General features: G+C 39.5%; 1 protein-coding gene across 2 annotated transcripts in view; it reads right to left on the bottom strand.

Moving 5' to 3' along the window:
- Positions 1-13,846, bottom strand: part of NLK (nemo like kinase) — a 65,446-nt gene that overhangs the window by 19,748 nt on the left and 31,852 nt on the right. For both annotated transcript variants that reach the window (XM_075719886.1, XM_075719887.1), the window contains exons 2-3: positions 11,247-11,376; positions 9,602-9,657 (exon numbers count right to left, since the gene is read on the bottom strand). In XM_075719886.1, coding sequence (XP_075576001.1) covers positions 9,602-9,657; positions 11,247-11,376 — 186 coding nt within the window. The remainder of the gene's footprint in view (positions 1-9,601; positions 9,658-11,246; positions 11,377-13,846) is intronic.

A 13,846-nucleotide genomic window follows, 5' to 3' on the forward strand; every position in this document is an offset into this window, starting at 1 on the left:
GACAAACTGGAAGTGCAAGCCTGTGAAAATCGGTTATCAAAAGTACCTTGCAGGTCGCTACACAGTCAGTAATGCAGACTTTTAAAAATACATACGCTTCCCTAAATCTACCTAGTAGCCACTATTTTATCTTCTCAAGCATCATATACACATGGATACAAATCCCAGTCATAAAACATAAAACCTCCTCTGAGTTATAACAGCAGAAGGAAAAGAAAAAAAACCAAAGCAAACTTCTACCTGGAGGAAAAACTAAAAAAAAAAAAGAAGGCACCCAACAAACCCACCACCCCAGAAACCACGATTTCACGTACTCAGAGATGTGCTGAACGCAGCAAGAGTCATGCTCACTGATAATTTACACAAATACTTGAAGATGCAGAGTTGTATATGCTGTTGCTTAGAGTAAGGTAAGGTGTGGATTAAGAAGGGTATTGTGTTTATTCAGGAAGCGCTAAAAATACTAAAAATGCAACGTTTCAAAGGTGGAGGAATATAGAAGCCACAAGCAGCGTATCTGAACCCACCAAATCAGTATCACAGTGTCAACTGCCCGAGCGGCGACAGCAACAAAACACACGCAGAAATCACTACGACAAACACCCGTGGTACTGCAGACGCCCGCTGCCCGAGCTGCCCGGGGCGGCCGGCGCCAGCGTTGGCCGCGGCCGGCGCTGAGGAGCGTGCCGAGCTGCAGAGCAGCTGCCTCTGCTGTCCTGTGCCTCATTCACCACCAACGCGGGCAAATTAACTTTTGGTTCTGGAGCTGTGGTTCAGAACAGACTTGAAAGCAAAACCACAGCACGTCAACTTTCAAGAAGGACTGAACTTGCAGTACTGAGAATCTTCAACTTTTACAAAAAATAAGCTTGATAACTAAGAAACGTTACTGTTCTAAAAGCTACCTTTAGCAGTCGTGTCGAAACAAAAACCTCTGGTATTATTACATTTGTGGCTGGAGAAGGTAAAACACGATAGCCATATGTTAAGCGAACTGCTTTGCAGCAAGGTTTCAGATGTCTCACCGCGTCCCCTGCATTAGGCATTAAGCATTACAAGTCACACCAAGCCCTGCAGCATTCAAAGCAGACCAAAACGCGGCAGAGAGGTGGTGCGCGCTGCCAAGGTCACGCAAAAGATCAAGGAGAGAGTTAGAAAGAAAACTGCATCTCCCGGGCCCCAACCACTGCCTCCGCTGGTGCACCGGGTTCACGTGCAGTTCAAGGTAAAGCGGCAGTCAGCGCTCAGCCTGCCAAAAATACAAACTGATCGGCCGTCAGAATCGGCAACAGCTCAGCTGCCCTGCTCCGACCGGGCGCTGCCCGAACGCCGGAGCGCGCAGCTCTGCCGCGCACGCCGCGGGAAGAAGGGGGTTTCGCTGCGCGCGAGGAGGCTGCACGCTTCAGCTGGCCTTGTCCTCCGCGTCTGCCACGCACGAGCTCCGGTGACTCCGTGAACTCACCGACCTGATGGCGCTATGCTTACGAGCGTGCCGGCGCGAGCTTTTCTCTGAAAGCAAAGCCAACTAGGTCAACGTTGAGCGTTTTGGGTTGGTTTGAAATCTCCCCCTTATCCCGTAGGAGCCCGTCAGGCGGTTCAATGCTCTCTACAGCCAGCTCTGCTACGGATCAAGTGAAACACAACAGCAAACCCTGACTTCAGTTACGGTATTTACCTCTCAGTAACAACAGTCAGCAAGCCAGCTTCAGCAGAACCTTCTACTTGTCGTTACCATTATCGCCAATTAATTGGCACGGGTCAAGTTGCACTTACAGCAATCGAGAGAAAACTTAGATTTTTCTTTCATCTCCACCTAATCCACGTTCTCCTTCCATCTGTTGCTCTGCAAACCCTATCCGGCCATCCGGCCAAATCCCGATCAGCCAAATTGTTCACCTGCCTTCAGCACACCACAGAAAGATTAATTTTATAAATCAAATATTGCCAACTTTTTGACCAAAAAAAATGCCAAATTAAAATCGCATTCATAAAGAATTCATAAAGAAAAAACCCAACCCTGCAGCACCATAATTTCTAGTCCTCCAATTTTTCTTTTGCTCTTACAAAGACCCTCTTAAATATTTATACCGGCCTTTCAAAATTTGGTTTTTACCTTATGGCTGCAACAAATCCTTGCATTTCATTTTTAATGTAAAATATTAAAAAAAAAATCCAAAAGCATTACTCTGCACTTTGTCATAATAAGATTTTTGTTTTGCTACGCCACAAATCCTCCTAAATCTCAATCCCAAGCATAATGTCTCCCAGATGTCTCAACTAGTTGCCATGCCAACTAAAGCAGCTTAAATTAAATGAGGGCCTGAAATGGCACCTGCACCACTCCAGGTCTGTTGCGCATTAAATAAAGCTCTCTAGACAGGGGCTCAGAGGTGCCATTAACTTGAACAGCAGCTATCTGATTATTGTCTCTAGATAATTTAATGAGGTCTCTAAACAAGAGCAAAAGCAGCACTTGCTTGATGTTCCTGCCTTTTACAAATGTGGCAGCTTCTTAAACAGCTGGTACCCAAGTGGGTCAATGACTTTACTCCGGCCAGTACTATAAATGTTTAGCAAAAACAAAGTACAAAAACCCTATGGGATTTCAATCAACTATTCAAACAGGTACCTGCAGCTCGCTTTCTTAAGTCGAACCATAAAATATGCTGGCTATGAGGTGGTCACTGGAGCTGTAACGTGCAGCTAAGCAGAACATTACTACCAGATAAAAATTGCTGCTGACAGCAGTAATTAGTTAAGTAGCTGTATAAAATTAGAACTACAAATGTACCAATTTGCTTCAGAATAATTATTAAGGCAAAGGCACAGCACAAAAGAAGTTCACTTACTCTGCTGGCTGGGAGACCTGCTGAGTTGGTAAACTTTACAAAGTGACAGGCAAATTTGAAAAAGGAATAAAGTACCCTCTGTGATGTGGTATTCTCATAATGACTTGGGTCCTTCTTTATTAGGTCTCTGCATACCTCAGAACTCAATTCTATAGGCTGCTTTTCTGGGAAGAGGCCAGCACACTCTGAACAAGTTCTGGGGTAGGCGGATTAGCTGGATGCTAACAGTGGAGTGGAGGTGTCTATCTGGACGACACTGTAAGAAACACGCTTTTTTTAAAACAAAACTCTCATATACTTCATGGATTTTCTATAAAATGGGGACAAGGGGTTTTCTCCTATTTTAGTATACTTTAGTTATACTTGTTTTTACATTGGGATCATATCAAGCTTAGTTTGTGATGCCACCTCTGTTCTCTTCTAACTCTTTGCAGACTTTATAGCTTCCTAATAGAAATATTTCTGTAATGTCCTCACTTCGTATCAATACCCAAAACATGAAAAAAAAGACCCGATCCATGTAAAAACAGTGCAATAATTATTCAAAAAAATTAATTAATCTAATGCCTAAATTATTTTTTCTGTTTAAAATTTGCTGACTTTCCTGTTATAGGTAAAATTACTGATATAGGTATATCTGCCATCAAATCACCTCTAATTATGCAATGCAGGAATGGCAATCTATGGCACGTGTCAAAGACCACAGCCAAGCAATAGCAGAAGCTTTTTGGAGGGACACAGTTTTGGAGGCAGGGGGAAAAAAAAAAAAATAAAGACGGCAGTTTTTCATCCCAGGAAGAAAACATGGAAACTCCATCGGAATCTTGTTTCTGTGTAAGGTACGGGCTTCACAGCTCTTGATGAGTTCCTAACATGGAAAAATTTCAGCCTTTCAACCTCATTGAGCTGGGGCACAATGAGAGGAGTGCCTGGGCGAAGCAGCAGCTCTCACCTCGCACCTCTCCACTCCTGCTCAGTTTCCAAACGCGGCAGCAGCTGGAGTTCCCAGCCTTCCACAAAAGCACCACGTCACCAGCCAGCTCGGAGCTAACGGCATTGGTACTAATCACCTGCAGTTTAAAAGCACCATATTTTGTATTATGTACAATTAAATCACTGATTTTCATATCTAAATAATTGTATCTATGTATTTGTAAAACGAAGGTTGAATGCTGCGGAAGCTCTGTTTTGGAAAAGACAAATACATCTGGCATCTCACACCTGCAGGGCTGCGTATAGAGCTTGTTGTGACAAGTCTTCCTGGCTGCGTACTGCGGTTAGCAAGAGTAAGACATTCAGGTTTTCAGGTGTCAGTAAAAAAAAGGTGTCTGAAATGGAACGGTGAGCCATTGCCCAGAGGTATGGCAGGACGCAGTGTGCAGAATACAAAAATAAACTCCACTACTTCAGCATTAGTTTCAAAATTTCACTTAGTTACTTAATTATTTGGTCTTGAGGTTACCTGAATTTGGTATTCAAATGGGAAATGCGTTTGTGCTACAAAGCACTTCTTGCAGATCACTATTCTGATATTTTACAGTGCTTACGGACGCAGTAAAACGATCAAATACTTCCATGAGTAGAAAAAAAGCAAAACAGTGCAAGGGGGAATGTGGATTAATCAGTAGTAGATCTGTGGATAAATTACTAACTGCTGTTGATAATTTATTCTACAAATAGCTTTTAAAACAGATTTAAAAAAAAAATGCAATGCCAAATGTCAAACACACAGTGTGAAGAGTTCCTAGTCAAAGTTAACATTTTAAAACCTTCTCTCACAGTGTCACTTCAGGTTGTTCAAAAATCAAGTCATAATCCTTAAGTTAGGAATTAAGATAATTTATTGAGTATCTATAAAAGGTTTAAAATTAAAAAGACAAAAGGAAAAATTTCAGTCTGTCTTTACTGAGCCATTGACAGCAAGGCACATACTGCCAGCAGATTCTACTTGAAAGATCACTGCTAACAGTAGATGATATTCAACTTTAAAACCTCCCTGGTATTCTCCCATGTGTACACAATCTTCTCCATAGAAATAATTTCATATCAATGCATACTAGGGAAAATGTTTTCAGTTCCAGGCAGTATTATCCAACTAGATTTTGCTAATACTGGAATAAAGGTATTCCAACGTAACTGCTGAATAAAGCAAAATTTTAACCCAAGGCGGAAGAGCCTCACGTTAGAGAGAACAGAGCAATTTTGGCACACTGCTCATTCAAGCAGACATCTAGCATTCTCTCTCATCCCGTTTACTGGTTTGACAGTAACACCACCACGCTTTCATTACCTGTAGAAAGTCCATCGAGCTATTCTGTTCTCATGAATATCTAGTGAGAATCTAAGTCGCAATTCTGCCTGACCCAACGCTACAAACCGTTGCGTTACCAGCTGCAAATTGGCAACCCGTAGCCTTCTACGGAGCATGCTAATCCTCTTAATCCTTGAGGTCCCTGTTCAGTTTGTGCGTTGGCCCAGAGGAACTTGCCGCGATGACACTTCAGAAGGGTACTTAAACACGGAAACCCTTTCTAAGGATGCTGTGAAAGGACAGGACGCCTGAGCATACGCTGCTTGGTACCCCAGCAGTGTTGGCACTGTCCCTGTTACGCGCTGGAGGAACCACACCTTACCTTGTCCCTGTCTACCCTCCTCCACCCTCTGTATATGAGGGATTTACTCCGTAATCTGCCAGAAAACTGTTCTTTCACCTCTTAAGATCAGTGGGAAGGAATTGCTGCACACCTTTGGTTTTCCTAGTATTAAAATCTTTCCAAGTCAGGATAACAAGACTGACAGAAGTGATGTCTTTTCAGCTGCTTCTAACATTCACTTTAATGGAAAAAGTTTTCAAAAAGTTACTACAGAAACTTAGGATAGTTCTCAAAAGAGAACATCTGTGTATCTCCAGTTGCAGAATTCGCTATTACAATCAACTGCAGAAGATTTTGTAATTGGAAAAAAGAGAGCTATCATAGAATCCTTTAGGTTGGAAAAGACCTTTAAGATCATTGAGTCCAACTGTAAACCTAATACTGCCAAATCAGTTCAATCAAGAATTAACAGATATGTTAATTGTAATGAAATGCTTTTTAGATAGTCTAGTAAGACCTGTGAGTCACTATTTACCTGTGTAAGTGATATGCTTTAAAGCTAGGTCAGTCACCTAGGAACACAGGCGTACAACAGTACCAAAACATCACTCAAGCGTGGGTATCGGAGATTATACTTCTGCTCCACCAACGTAAGTTGATGATTGCAGGGATAAGCCTTGAACTTCAGCTTAATGATGAACTTAATGACGAACATACAAAACCTAAAATTCACTAACAACCTCTTTTTCATTTATTTTCTCAAGACAGACACCCAGAGTAATATATGCTCAATTATCTATTCATTTTTGCACTAGGTGATATTGGCAAAAATATCAATACCCGTATAAGATGTTAAATGCTTACAAAGATTTTCCAATCTAAAACCTCATTATACATTCAAATTGTATCTCAATCTAAGAGTTTGCCAAGAATTTGCATTCTAAAACAAAAATCTCACTAGATTAAAATTCCTTCATTCATCACCAGGTTCCTGAGGAATCGTTTAATTTATCATCCAAATTTTGTCAGTTTTATAATGAGTTCTCTTTACAAAATATACTTTGCAATTCTTGCTAGTACCTATGAGACACTGAATAATTGAAACTAACTCTACCAGTTCATTTGCAACACATCATTCATATCGTTTTAGTCATTCTTTACTACTTCTTTTTCTTTCCCCAAAAAAGGCAGTACAACTCCTTAGAAAGAATAAAGGAAATCAAGCAGTACCGACTCAGTGCCTTTACACTTTTATCACTGATCAATATACCTTATTATGGAAATGGAACGTCACTATGATATCCTTAGGAACTATACTAGTGGATCAACAAAAGAAGTTTTTACAACTGTGCCCCCCAAATATGGAATATAGTTACCTGATCTTCTTAAAATCAATCTGCAATAAGTTCTTCTTGTACTACAGTAAGCAGAAGCACATGCAATTAAAAAAGTGCATATAAATTGAAACACTTATTCATTCATCCTTCTAATGAATTTAAGGGTCATAAGTGCACTTACTGCAATTATTTCAACAGAAAGGAGAAAGAAGACTACAAAGCAAATAGTCTTCTATTACCGGTATTAGAATCAAGAAATTCAAACAAATGGAAAAAAAAAAAAAGAGACAGGCCTATAACATACTAGTCAGAATGACTTAAAATCAGTTAACCATGAAGGAAACTAACAATTCTGGTTTTATATACGAAACTTGGCACTAGCTAAGCTCATAAAAATAAGCTTATCCCATTTAAATATTCTTGATTGTACAATTACACAAAAGGAGTGATCGTTAACCTAGATCTGATTTATAACTCATATGACTTGTTATAAAATGAGGGCACTGAACTTCTACAAATAACCAAACTCCCACTTTAGAGGACTACTCATATGCTGTTCGCATGAAAGAAATATCAAAGCAAAATTTAAGAGCTTTATCTAACATTCATACGAAAAAGCCCTAGTACAGTATAGCAATGTTTTCAACCAGTCAGTAAATCACACTGTACTTTGGCAAAGAAAGTAGGTGTATTTTAAACTCAGTGATTTTAACCAATGAATTCAAGGTATTATAAATAGATCAAACCATATTTCACGAAGTTCAGTTTATCTAAAAATAAAGAATGACAATTTTCCACCCATTAATTGTCTTGTAAAGTGGGTCATACAAAAAAGCAGCTGAAACCTATCAGTAATTAAAAAATAACCTTCCAGAGTCTAACCATGCGAGTAAGCTGGTGCACTAAACCTTGAGCAGCTCCAGTGGAGACTGACACCAGCATAAGCAAGCTACCTGTAGGACAAGCAGAACACATCATGCGGATGTCTGTGGGACAGGGACTTTTTTTTTTTTTTAAAAAACCTAACTATTACTATGCATCCAGGTTAATGAAAAAGCTCTCAGGTCGCAATTACGACTGTATAAAAACTACACAATTTCAGAAAATAAACCCAAATCCTCAATCAGAAAATTTTCTATATGTTCCTGAATGTACAGGTGTACATTTTTAGATGAAAATTGATTGGCAGCTTACTAAAGCTTATAACAGACATTTCATTATGCCCTGCCTGATTTACAAAGAGATTTTTGGTAACAATTTTGGTTTTGGGAGGAAGTTTTTATTTCCACAATTTGGTTGCGAATTATAAACTTGAAAGGCAATGCAAGCAAAGCTGTAAAAGGAGCAGCGGCATAACGAGATGACACACAACTGAATATGCGATGATCCAAGTGTTTGCTTTCAACAATTCCGCACTGAGTTTTATTTTCAGTGTTTGCTTTTGGGGTTTTCCATAGAAAACACAGAAGTCTATTAGCTGACCTCAGCTGTATGGCAGGTCCCTGTACCGAAATGCTAATTTGATAACTGAAATGTCAATGTGTTGGGATATTTAATTATCTGCTCTCTAAAATATCACTTTTACTGAAGTCTACAGAGGATATTTTGTTACTAACAGCATGTTGTAAAAATATCTGAATAGTTCATAAAACTCTGCAAACAATCTCAGAACTGTTATGGGCACGAGTCTGGTGAAGAGCTTTTTTCCTACACACATAAAAAATAAAATATAAACAAATAATCTCATTCAGTGCTAATTAGCAAGTTCATTTTCTGTTAGCTAAACCCTTCTCTAAAATTTGATCTTAGCATGTTAAATTTTTAAAATAGTATAAAGAAGAGAGCAGACAGTGGGATTAATCTGGGCAGACAATCTTTATTTCCTGGTCTGTAGCTAGTAAAGTCTCTGCAGAGAATAGAACTACCCCTATTTAAAATAACTTTTTGTTCTAAATCTCACAATATTTCTAGATCCTTTCTGTACCTTGAAAATCTGTACTTAACTCATTACATTAGAATAATTTCTAGCAATTTAAAAACTAAAGTGCTAAACCAACCTGCTTTGAGTCACAGAACTTCTCTTCCAGCTAGAGTCAGTAAGAGCCTACCTGGGTCAATGACTTAGTTTTCAGTATTTAAGAATGCAGAAATTCCCAACCCCAAAAATAGAAGATAACCCAAACAAAGTTTGAAAAAAGAAAAACACAAAACAAAACATGACATTCTCATGTCAAGTTATGGACTAAAATTCAATTTTATAATATAGTTACCCATAGACAGCATGTACTTTTGCATCAGTGGCACATTAAGCAGCACATATATTGGTGTGAAATCTGTTTTCTTGATCAAGATAGAGGCTGAACAAGGAAAACCGCAACCCAACTAGTCTGCTGAAACATCCTCAAAAAGTCATGGTTTCAAAGCATGTGACAGTAGCACTCTCTGAAAACACCAGAAAGTATTTTAAGGTACTAATAACTGAGAGGAAGTCAATTACTGCACATAGTTGTCAAAAAAATATTTTGGGGGAATCATCATTAGCAGCAGCAGTATCTGTTGGTAAATACCACAACGCCCTGCATGTGCTGGCTCTTACATATTCAAAGCTTCATGTTCGGTCCTGCACCATTTCACCTCCAATGTTAACAATGACTAAGAGTTTTTGATAGTATAGATTCACTTCTGTAAATAAAAACGTTCAGATATAGGCTCAAGGTTTTTGTAGTTCTATTTCATAGATACCACCAACTACTTGCAGTTTCTAAGCTAATGAAAATTACACCTACCTCAATTAAGGTGCTCTATTTTATATTTAGGATACATTTCTTCAAAATAGTCAATGTGTGGAGGCTGGAGTATGTCGAGGGCAGAGAGTACCTAGGAAACACCACACAAGATCAAGACCTATCCCAGTCAAACAAAACCAAATCCCTTCCAAACAGACAGTCAGACTGCACCTTTCGTACAGAGCTTAGCTTTATTCTATCCCACACAGACAGACCAATATCCTGTCTCGCTAGATACGTGAATTTAATAGCCCACCAAGTCAGATTCTGTACATTCAGGGTGTTGCTTTTTTTTTTTTTTTTTAATTCAAGAAACTTTTTGCAGCTGTTGAAGTACTAGCTTAAAAGCATAAGTTTATCTACCCAATAAAAATTGGTTTATTTCAAAAATATATACAACCATAAAATATTTGAAAGAAGTCCTTCTAGCAGAGAAATGCAAAAGCAGAAGATATTACACTTTGTTCTGCCTTTCATCTTTAAGAGTTCTGTGATATACCGCTTCCACATGGGAATTACGAAAACCAAAGTTGTTCACGTTCTGAATCAGAAGCTCAGCTCTCCGTGCAAAGCAAAAAGGGAGAAAAGCAGTAGCACAGAATTTACATCCTCTCACAGGAAAAAATACTACCTTGGTGTAGCCTTTTAGATCCTGTCCTAGGAATATCTATGACATTTAGATGAAGCACAGAAACTCCAGTGGTTATCAGGCTCAACTGCTGACTGCTTACAGAGATGCTTTTATTTAATTTTATAGTCCTCAGTACAATCTTCTCCATAATGAAGACCCTGGTGAGGGGCAGTTCAAAAGAAATCTCGTCCCAGGATCCATATCCCAAGGACTGGTGACAGTGGTGGTGGTGGGACTCTGCAATCTGGTACAAGCTTGCAAGGCAGTCACCTCTTTTGCGTCCCACTAACAACACTCAACTGAATTCAGTGCTTAACCACAAATAAAATCTTTCCTGGAATACGACACCCTCAGATATAAAAAGGTAAACTTTCAAACAGGAGGAAAAGCAATGAAATAAGGTTCTGAAACAGATACCCGCTTCCTGATCCCATCCCACTAGGAGAAGGTAGCACTCCCAAGATGCTCGTTACTGCTCATCAGCGGGAGAGGTTAGCACATCCACAGCTGCACTTGTGGAACAGTTTCTGTAAGTACTTTTTTATTCACTTCATGCATAACCGTATGGGTCAATTCAAATAATTTTTTAAAATGTTTTAAGATTTCACCTAAAGCAGATTTGGGAGTGCTTGCACAACCACTCTGCTAGAAGAACTGAGAGCGCAATAAACTCCAACAAAGCGGAGAGGAAGGTGGAATAAGACATAGCTTGGAAGCGAAAGCATCTCCAGCCGGCATAGCTCTGTGCAGACTGACATTAATCTAAAGCCTAAAATAAGGTTAGGTAAAAGTGTATTGCCTGTCTATTTGCAAGCATTTTGGAAGGGAAATTATGAATATCCTTAGATTCTTGATAATTTCATTTTTTTATAGTATTTGCAACAGTAATATCTGAGTTTCCAGGAAATCTGATAACCATAAAATTAGAGAGTTTTTAAAGCATTTTAGATGTTCTATAACTTAAAAGAAAAAAATACTTCTGTTATAGATAGCTCCATTTTACAATTAGGCTTTATCAAAGACTTCAAAATTACTTTGAATTTACTTACATTGTCATGCTTAAAAAAACACAACATCTTCAACTCCCGGAAGACCCTTTTACAAGAGACCAAATTTTGGAAGACGTTGGGCATCTTTTTGAGTGCAACTCTCTTTCCATCTCGTGGATCTGTTACTGACCTACAGAATAAAAGATTTACAACATCACATACTACTGTTAAGACAATTTTTCTAAATCAGAAAAGAATATTTTAGAGTTCTTATCATTCTCAACTTAGACGGTGAGTCAAAACAATGTGAAGACACTTCTAGGGAAAAAAGTATTAAGCAAAGGGCGTTACGCACTGTACTACAGACTGTGTATTACATGTAGCGTGATCACTCTTCGGTTAGCGTACATCTACACACTCCCCGTCAAGCTTGGCAGCTGTAAAGCGGCCGGACGCAGGTACATCGGTGCGTATACTGTCTGCCGCAGGCACGCACTGCGGCTCAAAGCTAGACCAACACCTTGAGCAGAGGAGCAGACGTGATGACAAACATCTCCTTCACCTCCCAAAAAAGACCTTATAAGAGTAAAACATTTTCTCAGTTACACACATTTGATTTTGTGGGGTCTACTGCTTTCTTCTTCCTTTCCTAAGAGGGCAAAAAATTTAATAATCCCATTCTGACAGAACACTGGCAAGCGCAAGACTATTACTTGATCTATCACGAAATCATTTTAGATCTGGAGAAGCAACAGCACATGGTACCTAAGCTTCCACAAATGTAAAACAGGCATGATACCTGTCTTTCTCCCATAGAGCTCACGGGATGGAAGTACAGTAGTTCAGAAATTATAAGGTGCTTTGCACATGGCAAGTATTTTAATTTAAAGTAATTAGATTCTGAAAATAGCATTTTATAATGAGAACCATAGAACTAGAGCAAGGAGATTATGGTGCCTCAATTCCCAGTCATGGTTTTTAAGGTGAGGCTTCTCAAACCTCACTACAAAACAGGGTTTCTAGATCTTCAGTTGTTAGGAAACCTTCATTTTTTTCTGCATATTTTTATTGGGATGACCAAAATAACTTTCTTCTCAGTGCATTGCTGTAACCACGTAAGAATCTACATCCAGCCAGGTACCCTGATGACTACATTTGTCCTTAAAAAGTTGCTGGCTTTTCTATCACTCACGTGACTCTCCTACAGACGACACGGAAGGCTGCTGCTTTTGTCTCAGGTCCGTGTTGGTTTCAGTATCAAAATAAAAAATTAGAGCGGGGTAATCAAATATCTGCCTTATCTCCAAGCACCACATCTGACTTCAAAATACAAACCAACTCAATCAATCCAAAAAGTCAGAAGTGGCCACGGACAGGAGTGGCTGGGAGTCGGAGCAGAACTATCCCAACACCCTCAGCCAGAACACTCGCTAACAGCCACTGCATATTTGTCTTTTAAATAAGGGGCGGAAGGGGTCTCGGGAAAGTTGATACCAGACTATTCCTACGGTGGGAAACAGCTGAAAAGAGTCTGAAAAGGTCTTGTAATTCACAATATGTTTCCTATTTTCGCCAAGACCTTTGCCTCTTGCCTCTAGCCTAAACTGGAAAGAAAGGGAACGAAAACTGGAAGAGCTACAGAAAATCCACTGTTAATGCAACTCCGCACTCACCCAGGGCCAGACTGAAATATCCTCCCTCCCACTGTATAGTAACTTCATTCACAGATGACGCTTCACCTCCGCGAGTCTAGCTGCAGAACAAGGTACTATTCATCGGGAGCAGGCGACGCTTCAGGCTGGCCCGGAGCTTGGCGTTACAGCAGAGGCAGGTTCTGAGCGACACGCAGCAGGGCCAGTACCAGGCAGCGGCTCACAAATTCATATAAAGTTGATCCCAGCAGGAGCAGAGAGCTCCCGTTGCTCACAAGACCAAGCACCACTGATCAGCTAATTAGTGGTATTCTTCTCTCTTTATGAGACAGCATTTCTGCCCCCGCCCAAGTTTTTACCAGCTTTTAAAAAAAAAAAAAAAAAAAAAAAAAAAAAAGGCAAGCCACCAAACCTCTAACCTGTGAAAGAAAACTTAAAAGCTCCTGATTCCTGGGAACTGAATAGATATAGTCTTGCTACAAAAACAAAGTTGTAAAATGTCATTCATAAAAATCCTCACTGACTACACCGCAAATGCTACTGAATACTAATTTTTCCCTTTGGAGTTTTGACGCTATTGCTGACCATCGCACACACCCCCCAAAACACTGCTATCGAGAGGATATTCACAGCTATGGAAGAAATTCCTCTAGTGGATCGCAACGATGATGCACTAAAGTAGCATACAGATGCAAGACCCGAGACCTTTGACAACACGAAATTTCCTCACAAACGATCATTAACACCTAGGCAGACCGCAAACACCTTCCTCAGCTATGCTATATTCAACAGTACAGTTAGAACAAGAGTTAAATAGCTATCTTGGCTATGAAAAATATTCTATTTAAAACCTTCAAAATTTATTTTATGCTATATGATAGCGTATTTAGAGCATGGTCTACAATTCTTTTTGAGTAAGATGAAGAAAATTAAATATGTGGGTTTGTCTCATTATTTTTCCTTAGAAACATATCTAAAACCATAACAACAACAAAAGAATTTGCTTTA

Source organism: Pelecanus crispus, chromosome 12, assembly GCF_030463565.1.
Source record: "Pelecanus crispus isolate bPelCri1 chromosome 12, bPelCri1.pri, whole genome shotgun sequence".
NCBI lineage: Eukaryota > Metazoa > Chordata > Aves > Pelecaniformes > Pelecanidae > Pelecanus > Pelecanus crispus.